At 37.8% G+C, this 18,515-nt stretch overlaps 1 protein-coding gene across 14 annotated transcripts in view; it reads right to left on the bottom strand.

Annotated features, from left to right (window-relative positions):
* The window catches only part of CHRDL1 (chordin like 1), a 121,587-nt gene extending 103,275 nt beyond the window's left edge, over positions 1 to 18,312 (bottom strand). For 6 of the 14 annotated variants that reach the window (XM_007992571.3, XM_073013454.1, XM_037989040.2 and 3 more), the window contains exons 1-2: positions 18,203 to 18,312; positions 14,527 to 14,654 (exon numbers count right to left, since the gene is read on the bottom strand). In XM_007992571.3, the coding sequence (XP_007990762.1) occupies positions 14,527 to 14,620 (94 nt within the window). In that variant the 5' untranslated portion in view covers positions 14,621 to 14,654; positions 18,203 to 18,312. Of the gene's footprint in view, positions 1 to 13,589; positions 13,683 to 14,526; positions 14,655 to 18,144 lie in introns of all 14 variants that reach the window. The other 8 variants (XM_037989035.2, XM_073013453.1, XM_037989036.2 and 5 more) reach the window with 4 other exon arrangements.
* Positions 18,313 to 18,515: the final 203 nt, after the last annotated feature.

The raw sequence follows: 18,515 nt of genomic DNA, 5'->3' as shown, positions 1-18,515 counted from the left end.
TATGATGTGGAGCATCTTTTCATAAGCTCATTTGTCATCTGTATACATTCTTGGGTGAGGTGTCTGCTAAGGTCTCTGGTCCATTTTTAAATAGAGCTGTTTGTGCTCTTATTGTTGAGTTTTAAGAGTTCTTTGTATATTTTGGATAACAGTCCTTTATCAGATATGTCCCTTGCAAATATTTTTCCTAGTCTGTGGTTTTTTATTTTCTTGACAGTGTCGTTTGCAGAGCAGAAATTTTTAATTTTCACAAAGTCAAATTTATCAACTCTTTCTTTCTTGGATAGAACCTTTGGTGTTGTATCTAAAAAGTAATCGCCTGGAACAGAATAAGGAGCCCAGAAATAATGTCACATACCTACAACCATCTGATCTTCAACAAAGTCAACAAAAACAAGCAATGCAGAAAGGAATCCCTATTCAATACATGGTGTTAGGATAACTGGCTTGCCATATACAGAAGATTGAAACTAGACCCCTTCCTTAAACCACATACAAAAAGTCAACTCAAGATGGGTTAAAGACTTAAATGTAAAACCTAAAACTATAAAAACCCTGGAAGATAACCTAGGAAATGCCATTCTAGAAGAAGGAACTGGCAAAGATTTCATGACAAAGATGCCAGAAACAACTGCAACAAAAGTAAAAATTGACAAGTGGAATCTAATCTAACTAAAGAGCATCTGCACAGCAAAAGAAAGCATCCACAGAGTAAACAGCCTACAGAATGGGAGAAAATATTTGCAAACTATGCATCTGATGAAGGTCTAATATCAAGAATCTATAAGCAACTTAAACAAACTTATAAGTAAAAAATAAATAACCTCATTAAAAAGTAGACAAAGGACACGAACAGACACTTTTCAAAAGACACACACGTAGTCAACAAGCACATGAAAATATGCTCAGTATCACTGATCATTAGAGAAATGCAAATCAAACTCATCATTAGATACCATCTCACACCCATCAGAATGGCTATTACTAAAAAGTCAAAAAATAACAGATGCTGGCAAGGTTATGGAGAAAAGGGAAGGTTATACACTGCTGGAGAGAATGTAAAATAGTTCAACCATTGTGGAAAGCGGTGTGGTGATTCCTCAAAGACCTAAAAACAGAACTACCATTTCACCAAACAATCCCATTATTGGGTATACACCCAAAGGAATATAAATCATTCTACCATAAAGACACATGCGTGCATATGTTCACTGCAACACTATTCACAATACCAAAGACATGGAATCAGCCTGAATGTCCATCAACAGTAGACTGGATAAATAAAATGTCCACATATACACAAATGGAATACTATGAGGCTATAAAAAAGAATGAGGTCATGTCCTTTGCAAGAACATGGATGGAGCTGAAGGCCATTATCCTTAGCAAACTAATGCAGGAACACAAAACCAAATACTGCATGTTCTCACTTATAAGTGAGAGCTAAATAATGAGAACCCATGGGCAAAAAGAGGGTAACAACAGACACTAGGACCTACTTGAAGCACGAAGGTGGGAGGAGAGAGAGGATTAGATAAAATACCTATTGAGTACTATGCTTAGTATTTGGGGGACAAAATTGTCTGTACACCAACCCCCCGTGACACACATTTGTCTGTATTAACAAACCTGCACATGTACTCCTGAACCTAAACTAAAAGTTAAAAAAGTAAGTCATTGCCAAATCCAAGGTTACCTAAATTTTTCTCTTATATTATCTTCTAAGAGTTCTTTAGTTTTGCATTTGACACTCATGTTTGTGTTCTATTTTGAGTAAATGTTGGTGAAGGGTGTGAAATCCATGTCCAGATTTATTTATATTTTGGATGTGGATGCCCAGTTGTTCCAGCACCACTTATTGAAAAGACTGTTTTTCTCCATTTAATTACTTTGTTAAAGATCAGTTGATGATGTTTATTTGGGTCTATTTCTGGGCTCTCTATTACATTCCCTTGATCTATTTTTCTATTATTTTGCCAATAACTCATAACTTTGATTACCATAGTTTAATAGTAAGTCTTGAAGTTGGGTAGTGACTTTGTTCTTCTTTAATATTGTGTTGGCTGTTCTGGGTTTTGCCTTACCATATACACTTTAGAGTCTGTTTGTTGATATCCACAAAATAACTTGCTGGCATTTTTACTGATATTGTATGGAATCTATTCATCAAGTTGGGAAAAACTGACATCTTGGCAATACCGAGTCTTCCTAACCACAAACATGGAGTATCTCCCCATTCGACTTAGTTTTTTATTTCTTTCATCAGAGTTTTATAGCTTTCATCATATAGATATTGTACATATCTTGTTGGATTTATACCTGTTTCATTTTAAGGAGTCTTTATAGAAATAATATTGTATTTTTTATTTCAAATTCCACTTGTTAATTGCTGGTAGACAGAACAGCAATTGACTTTTATATTAACCTTGTATACTTCAACCTTGCTATAATCACTTCTTAGTTACAGGAGTGTGTTTGTCATTGTTGTTGATCCACTGGGATTTTCTACGCAGAAAAACATGTCATCTATGAACAAAGGTAATGCTGTTTTTTCCTTCCCAGTCTGTATACCTTTTATTTCTATTTCCCATCTTACTGCATCTATTGTTGATTTTCAGTTCATTCAGTTTTTTTTTCTTGTGACAACAGGAATAGCAACCTCCAAGATCACTATGTATCAGACTGGAAACAGGAAGCTCTTTCTGATGTTTTTTTTCCCATGTGTTATGTGTATAAAGGTTTTATTACTAAATTAACAGCATACATTATATACATTTTATAAAATACATTATAAATTAACATATCAGAACATTCCTGTGACATTAAATAGTTTCCCCATACTTCATGACTAATTACATAGTTCTAAACCAATACACAGCTGAACCACAATTTATTAACCAATCCCCTATTTTGGAACACTGGGTTGTTTCCATTTCTTTCCATTAAATAAATTATGGCAAAGATCCTTATATATAAAGTTCTGTTTGCAACATTAGGTATTTTCTTTTTTTTTTTTGTATCAAAGTGCTTTAAGTTTTTTTATTTTATTTTATTATACTTTAAGTTCTCGGGTACATGTGCATAACGTGCAGGTTTGTTACATATGTATACTTGTGCCTAATGCAAAATCTTAGAAGTAGATTTCTTGGGTCAAATGTTTTGAGTACTTTCAAAATTTTTATTTACATTACCAGACTACCTTCCAGAAAAGCTGCAGTAATTTACTTTCCCATTAGCAGTGAGTGAGACTGCCCAGCAACGGACTGTTTAAAGTTTTGGCAACTTGGTAAGTAAGGGAAAATCGAACCAATATTTCTTTCTTTTTCTTATCAGCAAGGTTGAATATATATTCATTTTAGTAACCATTTTTATTTCCCCTTTTATGATACTATCATCATTGTCAACATTGCTATATTAATCTCTATTTGTGGGCTAAAAGTAGGTGCTCAAAATATTTATTAGTTGAAAGAAAACAGAACATACTTTTAAAGCAGAATTTGAGTGTTTATCAGTCAAGTCTTAGCAATACTTTTTAAACTTCTGCTCCACAACATTCAAGGACATGGTAAGAAGTATTTTAAATATGTTAATAATCCCAGCATATTTAACTGACGAGAGATGATTATGAATTTCCCAAGACTAACATCTAAATAAGGCATCTTTCTCTACCATTTCGGTGAGATGAGAGTTACTGTTTCTGTACAATAAATGTGTAGTCTCACTGACAAACATTTAAGTGATTTGCTTTTCACATATACAACTTACTTCAACATTTCAGAAAGAATCTGAGTATACACGTGGAAGCAAATCCTACAAGGTGGCTCCTTCAAATGGCATTACTAGGCTAGCATAAATATTCATACTTACATGGGTCTGGGGCAACTAAAACTTGAATGGAGGTAAGCTAAAAGTTACTTTGTAGATTTAAATCCATTTTGCAGAGTAAGCTATAACCTGTATATTATGCGTTTGATTCTGAATTATTTTTCTTGCTTGGATGAGCTCAATCAGAGGTTGACATAATATTTACCTATTTAAAATATGAAACTGAATAAGTCTTTCTATCAGCTATATGTTCTGCATGGTTGAAAAACCTACCCTTTTCTTACTTGATAAAGAAGAAAGGGGATAATAAAAGATAAAGACCACTGAAAAGACTACTCAAGCACTAAAAAGCTACACAAATGTGGGTTTCAAGTGCATTTGCACATTTCCACATTTCCAAAACTCTCTTCCAAACTGTTTAAGATTCTGACTTGCAGGAAAGTCTGCTTCCAAAAGGACAGTATATATTGATGTGATGAGGAAGGTATTCTTAATATGTAACTTTTAGCCAAGTTGCTATCTATTCTCTAAAAAGTCTTTAAGATAGATTATTTCACTGATACTATTAAATGGATCGCTTCAATATATGTGAGTTCACCATTATTCTTGAAAACCACAGATAACCGAAATAACTGATTTCAGCCAATAGATTACACCTTCCCCAAATTCAGCCTCTAAGGAGTATTATTAGACAAAGTTTGAAAGCCGAACCATCTGAATTTTCTGCCCCTAATTTGGCTCAAAGGCTAGGAGGTAGATGATAAGTGTAAAAAGCAGCCAGGGAACCAAGTGCAAGAAAAATATAGAACCAAATGAGAATGGTGATAACAATAATAAAAACAAGTTATATTTGTTGGGCATTTCCTATGAGGCAGGATCTGCTCTAAGGGTTGTACATATCTGAATTCACTAAATTCTTACAACAACCCTACAAGGTAGGTCTCATTATTGGCCCCATTTTACCACTGAGGAATCAATGGCACAGAAAGGCTTGGTAACTTGCCCAAGCTGACATGACTAATCAAGGTATGGAAATATAATTCAAACCTATATCTTGTAGCTTTAGAACCAAGGACTATAACCTTTACAGAATTCTGCCGCTCCTGCTACATAGTTGGTAAGGTGCAGGTCACTGTTTTTAGAACTTGGAAAGTAAAGAGCTTCCACATATTCTTTACTAACCTTTTCTCAAATTATTTTTCCACTATACCTTTTTAATACAGCTTTGATCACCTTTTAAAAATCAATGTTGTTTGTAGTGAAGTCAAGTAATACTCAACAAAGACTATATAAAATAGTGCAGCTGGCAGAGACTATTTTGCATTTTTGTATTTATATCAGTGACAATACATAATGCATAAAATAGTGCTCATGCTTTTAAGGGCTTTGAAATCTTGATGGGAAGACAAGATTACCCCAGCTAAAAGTTATTTTTCATTCTCTTTAAACCTAACAGCACTTTCCTCATTTGTTCACGTGGCATTTATCCCACATACCAGTGTCTTCCAAACTATGCTTCTTGAGGATGCAAATATCTTACTCAAACACTAAGTGCTGATAGAAACCTGATCTAAAATGAAAACATAATGGTATTTCATCAACTGTATTGGTCTTATTATCTCAGCAACATGGGATTTGGCTAATTATGACCCAGACAGAAACCTACAGCTCCTGGAAAGAGAAAATTTAGGAACTGAAGGCAGACAAGGAGCTGAACAGTAATGCCATTAGTGCTATTAAACAATGCTTCTGCAATTACTGACACTCATATTTTTATAGCACATCAAAAAAGTAAACACCATAATTTTTTTTTTTTTTTTTTGAGATGGAGTTTTGCTCTTGTTGCCCAGGCTGGAGTGCAATAGCACAATCTTTACTCACTGCAACCTCTGCCTCCTGGGTTCAAGCAATTCTCCTGCCTCAGCCTCCCGAGTAGATGGGGTTACAGGCGACTGCCACCACGCCCGATCTCAGGTGATCTGCCCACCTTGGCCTCCAAAAGTGCTGGAACACCATAATTTTTAAGACATGTTTGAGCATGGTTGTCCAATACTGAGTGGTTAGCACAATTATACTAATTTCACCATGAACACATTGGACAATCACCAAATTTGAGAAACTATGATAAAGTCAATTTCAGTACATGCTTATAAGTTTGAAATTTTAAAAAGTTGTTGACATTATCCAGGAGAGAATTTAGTGAGTTATGCAGTATAATCAATAATACATAAAACTCCAGTATATCATCTTGGACAAAAAGCACAAATCAGCTCATTTTATTGAAATAAGGATGCCTCGCCAGCTTCCAGGAGATACGTGCAAGAAAATTAAGGTGATCACTTGCCAATAACAGAGAGATAGAAACTGGAGGATGCATGACTTACTGCTAACTAATGGTGTCTGAGAGTAAAATTTGGTCCCAAAGGAATTCCAACTAACATGTGAGATGGACCTTCAACGTGCAACATCACAGCTATTTTTCAAATGTATCAGCTTGCCCTAATTAGAGGTGGCTATCTCTGCTACTTTAGGGGCCCCTGTTAATAGGAACAATGATGACAAAAAAGTAAACAACAACAGATACGTATCACTATGCCATCAATGTTTTGCCAACCATTACTGACCAGCTCCCAGGATTAGGCAAAGGTCAGTAACTTCATCACCAGTCCAAAATCAAGAAAAAATTCCCAAGAACTGTTTTTGATAAGAGCTATTACTGTAGACACATTGTCATGTAAGTATTACAATAATATTTATTCTATTATAACACGTGGTCAGTGGAAAAAAAGATGAATCTCTGCTATTCATTATATGAGTGGACACATCAAGTAAACAAACTCCTTTTAAATTATTTATTTCTTAAAAAGGCTACTAGAAGAGTGAAGAAAAAATAAAGGCATAAGTGCTTCTCTTCTGTCACTTATCAAACTTGAAGTAGAATGTAGGAAGGGCAAGATATAGTAGTTAAGGGGAAAACGTTTCTTATTTCTCTGACAATTGAATTTCTAGAGTTGAAGACTCTGTGTCATATTTTCTCAGGACTTTAAGACTTCATTTCCAGTCTGTGGACAACAGAGAAAAAGAAAGTAATGAAGCAGCAAAATTCTCTATCCTGTGTATGCAGCTTTTTCCTTCATTCAGAAGTTAATTATCTTTTTCCTTCTTGCTGGATCACCTGCCCAAAATTATATATTGAGTATTTTATGTTTTTTTGTTTGAGATGGAGTCTTGCTCTGTGACCCACTGGAGTGCAGAGGCACAATCTTGGCTCACTGCAACCTTCGCCTGCTGGGTTCAAGTGATTCTCCTGCCTTAACCTCCCGAGTAGCTGAGATTACAGGCGCCCGCCCAGCTAATTACTTTTGTATTTTTAGTAGAGACGGGGTTTCACCATGTTGGCCAGGCTGGTCTCGAACTCCTGACCTTGTGATTCACCTGCCTGGGCCTCCCACAGCATGGCCCTCTCACTACTTGCTTTGTGGTTATTTCACTTTCCTATTAGCAGGTGGGCAAACCCATCAAAAGGAGATCCTTTTACAGAAAGGCTGCTAAGCTGGTGAAATCTGACCTTAATATTTTTTCAGACAAATATAATCTCTTCCATGTCATATGACTTAGGACTTTGGGCAAAAATAAAAATGCCTGTTCAAAAAACCAAATTGTTCTTCCTATCAGCACTGTAGCGGTGCAAATCTCTGTGAAGGGAGACTTTCTGTTTGATCAGGAATACTTTCGTTCCCTTTGGTAAAGAATAAAAGTTGAGCTCTTGAACTTTTCACAATAGAATCAAATATGTATGTCCTGCAACTGGTATCTAAACCACCCAGCTTTCACTTACAGACATCATGGGATATCTCTTCACTACAGGTGCATTTTAGAGACTCCCATTGTGAATTGACCTTAAGTGAAACAACTCAAAAACAAAAAGCCAAATACTGCATGTTCTCACTTACAAGTGGAAGCTAAATAATGTGTATACATGGACATACATTTTGGAAAAAAATAGACACTGGAGATGTGGAAAGGTGGGAGGTAGGAGAAGTGTGGGGAATGAGGAATTACCTGTTGGATACAATGTACACAATTCAGGTGATGGCTACACTGAAAGCTCAGAGTTCACCACTATGCAAAATATCCTTGTAACAAAACCGCACTTGTACCCCCTAAATTTATATAAATAAATAAACAAACCCTGATCCATCCTGTTTAAAAAGTGCTTCAGTTTTGTAAACTAATATGTTTGTATAACTGAGCTTAGAAAAAAAGACTACAAGTATATATATCAATTAACTATGGTTATCCATACACATTGTGATTACTGCTCATTTTTGTTTTCCTTATACTTTTATGCACCTTTTGAATGTTTAACAATGAGCATCTATTTTAAAATCAGAAACAAATCATGTTAATAGAAAGCTTGCTTAGGGCATCTGATAGTTGACAATCCAGTCTAGTAGACGTGTTAAACATCTATTTAACATTTCCATGTTCTATCCTCCAATTTAGATCATTCAAAGGGAAAGTACCTAGAATGCATTTCCTTACGCTTATAGAAAGTCCTTTATTGAATTACAATATTTGCCTTCTTCCTTTACAGAGGGTCAGTAAAGAAATGCCAAACAGACAATTCTATTTTCTATGAAACCAAAGTTACCCAGAATGTACCTTATTCAAACATCCCATGATCAATACTGCTTGAGTGGGTTAGAGGTGAGAATAATCCCTGTAGATGAAACTGTAAATTTTCTCTTGACAACCAACCCAAAGTTTCTCTTTTCATCCTTTTGGGAGGCATAAGCCAAATTTACATTATAAATACTATAATCTACTAAACCAAATGTTAAAAACATCTATTATTTCTATTTTCTTCACATGGCCTCTATTTTATTTCATCTTTAAAAACATTATCTTGCTCCTATTCTTTCATCTCTAATGTGTATCTAATCTTTCTAGAAGCGGACAGGCTACAAATCTTAAATGGATAAAATATTCTTTGCAATTACCTTGTGACAATATTAAACATCCATATGGTTTGCTCCAAGTGCACAAAACCAGGGCCTTTGTTTCCCTTGTTCCATCTCCCCAGCCCCTATACTAGTCTTTAGTTTTCAGTCCAGAAGTCAAGAATTCTTTTCAATTTGTAAGTAGTGAATCTTTACTTCAAAGAACACGAATGACTCAACCAATACCACACGACAAACAATGGAAGACTGACCAGAAACCAGGTCTCTTGACTTTAAGCATAGTCCTCGTTCCATTAAACTATGAAAACATTCCAATCCTACTGAGAAGTCAGGGAAATATAAGAAGCATAGACATAGAGGCACATACTTTTAACCTTCCTCACAACTTTCCTTTGGTTTAGCTAATGTAGGTTCCTGAAAATTTTTTTAGTCCTTGTCTCAGTCTTTTAATTACCAAATAGTATACTACCCCTCTTAGGAATTTGGGTTAGAAAATCTTCATTTATTTACTTGGGTCATCTCTTATGTATTAAGTGGCTGCCATGTATAAAGGACTGGGCTTCTATTCAAGACAATGAACTGACTTTCTCAAAGAATTCCAGGAGGCAGATAGGCATAGAGAACAGAACACTTAATTTGGAGACCTGGGTTTTGGTTCTAGCTATGGCTGGGCCTTTCTGCTTGTCCTTGTACAAAGTCACTTGACCTCATTGAGTTTCAAGTTTCTCACCTTAAAATTAAGGGGATAATATCTTTGACTTGTAAGAGAGTTGCTCTAATAGCAACCACTTACAAAAAACTTACTATGTGTCAGCCACTATGCAAAGCATTTGGTGTACACAATCTCGTTTCTTCTTCAAATGACAATGCTCGTGCTCATTATGCTATTATTTCCCCCACTGTACTGATAAGAAAACTAAAGCTGGAGAGGTTAGGTAACATTCCCAAGGTACATAAGTAAGTCAAGGAGCTGGGGATTGGATCTAGGCTAACTACAGAGCCTCCATTACAAAACCTACTGCCCCCTCACCAAAATAAAAAAGAATTAAGAGTATACTTTGAAAAGCATTAAGCTATCTAATTTTAAGTATTCCTTTCTTCTACTTCCACTTAATTAAACTTCTAAGATGTGAACAGGACCACTCATTTGCTTGTTCAACAATCACCTCAAATGTCCAAGGGAGAATCTGGAGCAGGAAAACTCATACCTTCCTGGCTGGCTCTCACAATAGACAGAGAAGTTCTAAGTGGGCTTCACATGTTTCAAACTTTCTAAGTATCTTCTTCCTTCCCTTCAATGTTTTGGTGGCTTGCCTTTCCTGAGAAGTCCAGAGGCCCAGTTTTAGCCAAATCTGAATGTTGGAAGCTTTTCCCTTGAGGAGAAAAATAAGTGACAATCTGGTTCCTTGAAGATCCAGTTAACTCACCTTGTAAAGCAGGAGTGGACTCCATGAAATACATGAACAATTTCTCTCTCCAGAACCTTTGCCAGACTTGGCACAGGCTGGTCTATTAGAAATACATAATTGAATATTCTTAACAACTCAATTCTTCAACCTCACTTTGATCAATAGTTCATTACCTAAGTTAGATCTGCCAAAGGGGCAAACTCTTCAGCCCATTTGTCCCATATTTGCATGAATATTATGCTGTGAATGTTACGCTCCTTTGAACTTCAAAAGAGTTTCCTGGCCTCATTGACTACAACTTTAACAACAGAGCATAATGGAGTTATACAGAAGGACCTTTTCCCAGCTAAAGACCTCAAACCTTGCTGATGCTGAACAGTAACAAACTTTTATGTAAGCAACAAATGGCTCATTCATCCATTGCAACGCACTATCAGTATTTTCGGGTTTCCTGAGCCTGTCTTGCCTCTTATAAGAGAAATTGTAACTGTGGCAAATTAGCTACCAGCAAGTGGCAGCACCCGCCTTCACCATTCCTTGTGATGAGCTTTCCACAAACAAAGCATTTTTTCCACATCTTCAGATTTCTGAATCAATTGAGTGAGCATCTTTGATCATAATGGCATCCCCCGTCATTCCACCCTGATGCCCCAAATAGGAGAGCAAACAGGCTACAAAGCACAATTCTTGACCTAAAAGCTTATATTCTAACCAGCCCCTGCAAGATAAAAAACTTTGCCTTCTTTTGGTAAAATGGTGTCAGACAAGGAGAGACATGAAGAGTTTATGACCCATACCTACTCTTACCCATTTTCTGAAGTTTTTCCAGTTGCTTTCCTTTTTAATTTTAGAAAACCCCTCTATTTCTTCATCTACTCCCATACCAACTTGTCTCTAGAATTGCACAGTAAAAATATGGGAAATAAGATGTACTTTTACTTTAAAAAGAGCTTTTCTCCTGTTTTAAAAGTGAAACTTGCCAATTGTGGAAATTTTGGAATAGACAGAAGCATAAAAGTGAGCAAAAATAACATTCATAAACCTACCATCCAGAGATTTAAAAAAAATTAGTTCCCCATTGCATACCATACGGGAATATAAATTTCAGATGGAATAGAGAACTATGGGTAAAACATAAAATTATGGCAGCAGTAGAAGAAAATATAAAAATACAGGGTGAGAAAGACCTTCCTAGGAATAAGAAATCCAGAAGCCATACAGAAAATGAATGACAGGTCTGACTACATAAAATTTTAAAACTTCTATATGGGAAAGATACAACTTAAAAATTAAAACAAGTGGCATATCAAAAATAATATTTAAAATATAAAAGGTTAATAAGTTTTTAACAAATAAATATCACAAGCAACCAAACTAAAAAATAGACAATATACTGAAGAAATAAAATTAAACTAATACATAATTGAAAAGATGCTGTAGAAACAGAAAAGTACCAAGAAAAACTGACAGATTATTTGTCCTATTAAAATGGCCCCAAAATATAAAGATTGATTATAATCTTGGTGAAGGAATTAGAAATGTACTTTCATACATAGATGGTGGGAGCATAAATTAATACAACTTATATGAAGGGCAATTTGGCAGTACTTATCAAGATTAAAACTGAACATGCACTTCGACTATTTCTCACAAATACTTGAATAAGTGCCTAAAGATGTTCATAAATGCCTTACTTTTAATAGCAAAAACCGGAAACAACCTCAGTATCTACAAATATAGACTAGTTAAACAACCCAGTGCAAACTTATGCAACTGCAAACTATGCAGGCATTAGAAAGAATACGGCACTATTATATTGCAATGTATTGACATGGAAGGATGTCCTACATACATTATTGAGCAAAAGCAAGTCACAGAAAAGTGTATATAATATCCTATTTTTGTAGAACAAAAACTTGTACAGACATGTATGTATAATTTTATAAAACAAAGAAAGTAGTTTGGAAGAACACACAGCAAACCACTAATAATGGTTATCCCAGGAGAGTGGAATGGGAGTTTAGGGATACATGTTCCATATGAAGCTCAGATGCTTTCATGTTGTTTTGCATAATAAGCATACACATTAATTTTATAATTTAAGAAACTTAAAAATAAGTTAACAAGCATTTCTCAGGGCCGCCAACGTTTCAATAAACAGTGTTTTTAATGGTAGCATTACATTACATTACCCGGATCATTTTTGTAACTATTTATCTATGAACTGACATTTCCACTGCTTCTAACTTCTCACTGTTAGAGCTGCAATATAAATCTCTGTGCATGCATATTGTGTGTGTTTGTGTATGTGCATGTATATATCAAGGCAACATACATAGGACATATGCTTTGAGGTTTTCCCTTTAGCAGAGATGATTTTGCATGTCTTCAGAACAGTTAGCTTGGGCGTGGACACAAATAATGATGCTCAGTGGCTCATTAAGGGAAGGACCATGACCTTAGCCTCATCATCTGACAATAAGCCTGAAACACTGGACCAGATCTGGTGCCCTAGGCCATCTGTTACATAATCAATTTGGCACCAATTGAATATCAAAAGGGCTTGGAACAAATTCATCTGCACAAGGAAATATTAGAAAGTAGTAGATTTGGGTTTGTAATTTTTTTTAAGTCACATCTTTCTTTGTCTAAGTTTCATGGACAATATTATTCAATTCTTCATAAATATGAAAGGCTTTCCATAAGAGATGGTCTTCTGAGAGTTACAAGCTTTCCCCATGAGGTCATCATTAACAGGCTATAAGGGAAGTTTCTCTCTAAGACAGGAAGATTATTTTGTATAAATTTAAGGGGTACAAGTGCAGTTTTGTTACATGGATATATTGTTACATGGATATAAAGTCTGGACTTTTAGTGTAACTATCACCCAAATAATGTACATTGTACTTATTGAGTAATTTTTCATCCCTAAGCCCAGCTAATTGTGAGCTGAGCTGACAATGCATGGATGCTTCCGTCACATCCACTTAAATCAAGGAGGGCTTCTAGAAGAGGAGGATTCTGAGATGAACCATATTCAAGCGGTAGAAGAAGGATGCAATTTGAGGGATACAAGAGTAAAGGCTGATCCAAGCTTCCTTGCTGAGATCATGCCCCACTACACTTCCTTTTGTGTCCCAATCATACTAGATATCACCATAGACCGCTTATGCTCAAAAGCCTAATCAAAAACACTATTAAACACTACTTCTCCCAGGAAGAAGACGACATTTACTATGAAAATTGTAGTGGGACAGAAACACACTTAAGGATGGAATAGGCTTGGCACTGTTCTCCTTGTCAGAAAGCCTTCTGCCTGATCTATTTAACTTATGTGATAAAAGAGATAAAGGTTTAAGTGATGGGCTTCAGATGCTGCTTCAGTTCCTACCATGAATATTTTCACAGCTCCTTCTCATGAATAAGTTCAGTGGAGCAGAGAATGCCCCTCTTGGACCAATTCCACTTTGTGCTTCTTTTGATGCTGTCAAAAAGGAGAACTAGAGCTTAGGCTTTTCCTTCAAATTTAGAGCAAGTATCTACCTCAGAGGTGGCTGCAAGTGGCCCAAAGAAGGTAAGACCCACACTGTGCAAAGGCAGCAAGAACGGAGATGTCGACGGTTACTGACAAATCTCCTAAACGTGGCAGCAAGGAGGGTTAATTATCCCCCCGCCCCCACTTCCTGCCACTCTCAGCTTTCTCCAATGTGTTAGCCCATTACACGGATCGCTGACTTTCTAGAAATATTCCCTGGCTTTGCAGGGATGTTATTTTCAATAAATGGCATCCAATTTGCTAACGGTCCCTGGAATCTCAATTTCCTCAAAGGATTTTTCATCTGAGCCCAGTTCATAGGAAGGTTTCGTCCTTCCTCATTTTTCAGCATAAGGGAATAGGCAGAGACTGCTTTTCTTTTTCTTTTTCTTTTTTTCTTTTCTGTGTCATTATTTTTCATAAACTGAAAGCCTTTGCTGAAGAGTCTGAAATTTGGGAAAATTCCAGCTCATCTGTCAGATATTTCTAGAGTTACGTAAAATGTAATGAGATTTGTATAGTTTACAACAGGAAAGAGAAAATAAGCTAATGTGTCATATGTTCTATGAGACAAAGACTACATGATAATCAGAAAAACAGCCCCAAATTTAGTTGGCCTGATTCAAAGCTCTCATTCTTTTATCAATTCATGCATAAACCAGTAACATTCACTTTCTTCTCTTAGAATAATGGCACGGCCACATTTGGGCTAAATCACAATTGCTACAGATTATAGCCACATTTTCAAAGACATTATAAAAAGTGTATTATTTTCCAAATGCAAGACACTTACGTTTTACTTGCTCTGTTTTGCCTCCTTCTAGGAAAAGAAAGAACAACAAGGAAAAGACGTATTTCATGCCTCCCATTTTCCACTTGTTACTCATTTGGGCCACTGCAAAAGGTGACAGAACCTTCAAGCTGTTGGGAAGAAAGCAGAAAAAAGACTTAACACAGATCTGGAACTGATAGAGGTCACTGATGCTCAGGCTTCTAACCTGCTAGAAAAAATAATGCCAGAGAATTTACATAAGTGTAAGTATTGTTTGCCTGCACAAGATAAAGGACTTGCCTCTCCTGTCTTGCAAAGCTTGTGGGCGAAAATTCAAGTGAAAGAGGGTGCATTCCTATCCAAAGCTGAGGCTAAGTCCTTACAGGCAAGTCATAGGAAAATGAAAATAAATTTTGAAATCTTCCTTTCTAAGGGAATTAAAGTTGATTTCTCAAGAAATTTTTTTGGGAGAAAAGGGAAACTTTAGTTTGCAAAAGCGGTTATTTTAGCAAACAAGGTAAAAGTAACAGGCATGAGACCAAGCAATTTCTGAAATGAAAGTTAACTAATCTTAGCTTCAAGACTATTTTTACCATTAATCCTTTAGGAATGAAGTACAAATTGATCAGTTTCTTGTCTGTCCTCTATGAGATCTACAAGGATCTTTGGTTTGGCAGCTAATGTTGGAAAAGATAGATGTAATTAGCAAATGGATGCAATTAAACACCTGAAAAGTTTTATTGCTTAAAATGTTTCAGACATATTCCTCCCCCATGAAGTCCATTGTAAAATGGAGATTTCAAATGGGCCATTTTTGGGGGAAATTGGGCAAATTAAATAGATAATTTGTTTACCTTGCACCACCATGCAAAAAACCACTAAAACAACTACAGTTCTTCAAAACATGAGATTGGCATTCCCAGTATAAGGAGTAGAAATCTTAAACCTTTTGAACCTTGGAACACAGAAAGTTTGCAGTAGCTCATATCTATAGAGTCATGGGTCATTTCCACAGACTTTAGAGTTTGCAAAATTCTTCCAATGGGTGATCTGAAAATATTGAAATGTTCTAAAAACACCAGATTCAATCTGAATGGGAAATGAACTCATTGATCTTTCTAGAGAGTCCAAACTAAATATTGCACATAAAGAACTTGAAGGAATGCAAAACGATCATTTTGGAGAGCTGAATATGTTTGGGCTCTGAAGTAGATGCACAGCTCCTATTTAAATGCTATGAAGTTGCCTGGGTCATTCAAAATCCACGGTTTCAAATTATGAATGCATAACCAAGGAAGCACTGAGAGTAATTTGTGCTATCAGGCAAAATTTGCAGCACTGTCTGCCTTCTTTCTTTACCTCCTCCCTGCTCCTTAAAGAACCAAATTCTCTTAGGACATGTTCCTACCCATCCAAAGTCCTGAGTTCTGATGTCTTGGTCCCCTCTGTGAGTTTGTGGCCCACTTTCAATCACTCAGAATGTCACTGTCCCTTGAGGGCTACCACGTTTCTTTGAAACAAAACATTTTCATTAACAATTTAACACAGCTACCCACCTCAGTGAGGTTCTTCCTGAGCCTACTCTAATAAGTTTATTCCCCAAGCCTCCGAAAGAGAAAGATTTTTAACCACTGAAATCCAATTTATGACATTCATATATGGATTTCAGTGGGTGTTTCTGAAACCACGGTTTTAGGGTCTCCCCATGCAAGAATCAACAGGGCTGCTTTTCCTGTACAATGGTTCGGCGATTCGGTGAACAGTAGCATTGCTTCCTAACTCAAGTTGGCAAGAAAACAGCTCATAGATTTTTTTGCCTTCCTTAGGTCCCAACTAATATTATAAGCAAATAAAAAAGTTGCTAACTAGAGAGCAATTAATCTCTTTTGGTGTTCCTGTCATCTGTGTGGCCTCCCAGGCTGTGATGGAGAACATCAGAAAATGAATCGCTTTATAAATATTCACTTTTGAATCGCTTTATAAATATTCACTTTTGATTTAAAAGATCCTGAAGTCCTGCCTTTGTATTCTGTGCAGAAATATGAACCAAGAAGAGTTCCCTCCCCAGATCTCCTCACTGTTCAATTTCTCTTTATCTCTTCAGCTTTTTCTTTTGGGGAAGGGGGTGGTTCAAAACATGTGTTGGGACTGCAGCAGTAAACAGAAGCAAGCACTGCTCAGCAAACTTAGCCGACTCTTATTCTTGCAAAGAGCCAAACTGTCCTTAATTTTTCAAATTATACTTTGACCCAGTTAACTGGAGTTATTTCTGCATTAACTCTCTGTCTGCTTCACACAGGCTGTTGTGCCATTGAACTCGCACTGGCTCTTTTACAGGTTACTTAGACATATAGCCATTGACATGTTTCAGGGGATCCAGGACCCAACAAGAAAGCAACAACAACAAAAAAACCAAAACCCTGCAACTAACACTGGTAGCAGAGGTGGGATGGGAGAATTCCTGTGTTTTACAAGAGAAAGAAATGTATCAAGTACCAAAAGAAAGGTATTTATTAAGGTGCTTCCATGAAACAAGCATTCACATTGTTCATTTGCGTTAAGCAAAGGGACCAACTGCTCCTTGCCCAGCTGTGACTGCAAGGCAATCGGGGCCATCAAGTGTCAGGAGCCCACTTTCAGAACAGGTCTCCTGGGTAGAACAGAAGCAAAGAGACATACCCACAGGAAGGATAAGGGATGAACACATGTCAGCCAGTTCTTCACGCCCCACAGTGTCTCTTTAATCCTCCCGAGAGGCTTGACTGACCTTGTAATCTCACATTGACTATCATCTGTGGGACAGCCTCTAGGGTAGCAATTTTGTTTCCGACAAACAATAAGAAAGACACTGGAGTCTCAGGCCCTTGTCCATCAGCTGAAATCCTCTCCCCACTCTACCACCCAGCAAGAAAAGTTCGGTTAACTGGTGGTGTGTTGCCACTGAAAATGGCAGTTTTAACCCAGGGTATCTCTTGTTGGAGGAAATGCCTTCATTGCTGCTTATGACTGCCAAACAATGCCTCGCATTTGGCTTGCAAAACACCTTTCTATCATTTCATTTCATTCCACACAACTTCACCTTCAAAATGGGCACTGGGGGGACACAGAGAACTCAAATATCTTTAGTGGCAGGGCTGGGAGGGACTGGAAAGCAGCCTTTCCGGGCCCTATGCTCTGGCAATATACCACGTTGCTTTCAGAGCCTAGTGTCTCAAATTCTGACCCCCGCAGTCAGGGCCAAAAAATGAGGCAGATGGCCAGAGCACAGGATAGGGAGCCTTTCGCCCATCTACCCTGTTACATTAACTTTACCACATATTCATCAGCAAAATGAGAAAACAGGCTCAGGAACACAGGCAGTGATTAAAGGGACTGCAGAGCCCCTTGGGTAGCTCAGGGTGGAGTACCCAAGTGACCTCTCAAAGCGTCAGAGCAGAGAGAAATGCAGGCCGAGTGGGGAGGGACGAGCTGTGAGTTCGAATTCAGAGACCCCCAACTTGCTTTGGTCAGAAGCCTTGGGCCCCACCTCCATCCAGGTTGGTAGCTGCTGGACCATAGAACCGGCTGGGGTGGCAGGGGAATTTGGGGCACCCTGGGGAAACTTCCAGGGACGGCTCCGGCTAAGAGAAGGCAACCCACCTGTGCAAAGGCTGGAAAAGGAGGTGAGGGAAGCGGGCGCCGGGCACTGCTCACTAACCTGGGCACTGGCCTCCTCCGTCTGCCACGCGTGCACGCGCTCCGAGTTCCCCGGGGCGCTCTCGTCCGAGGTCTGGGGCTCGCAGGTTGTGGCGAGAGCTAGAGTGCGCGCGAGGGGGGAGGAGGAACTCAAAAGTGGGTGGGAGGAAAAACATCACCGCCCTCACACCACGAGGGAGCAGCGGCTTGCTTGGCTCCCGGGGGCAGAGCCAAGGCGCGGGCGCCGCGGCCCGGGGCCACCTGCCCGCCCGCCCGCTCCCCACTTGGCCCGAGAAGCCGGCCACTCGGCGCTGGCGGGAAGTCCGCAAGCACGC

Source organism: Chlorocebus sabaeus, chromosome X (assembly GCF_047675955.1).
Source record: "Chlorocebus sabaeus isolate Y175 chromosome X, mChlSab1.0.hap1, whole genome shotgun sequence".
Lineage (NCBI taxonomy): Eukaryota > Metazoa > Chordata > Mammalia > Primates > Cercopithecidae > Chlorocebus > Chlorocebus sabaeus.
The sequence above is the reverse complement of the archived record's forward strand: the minus strand, read 5'-3'. Positions and strand labels throughout refer to the sequence as shown.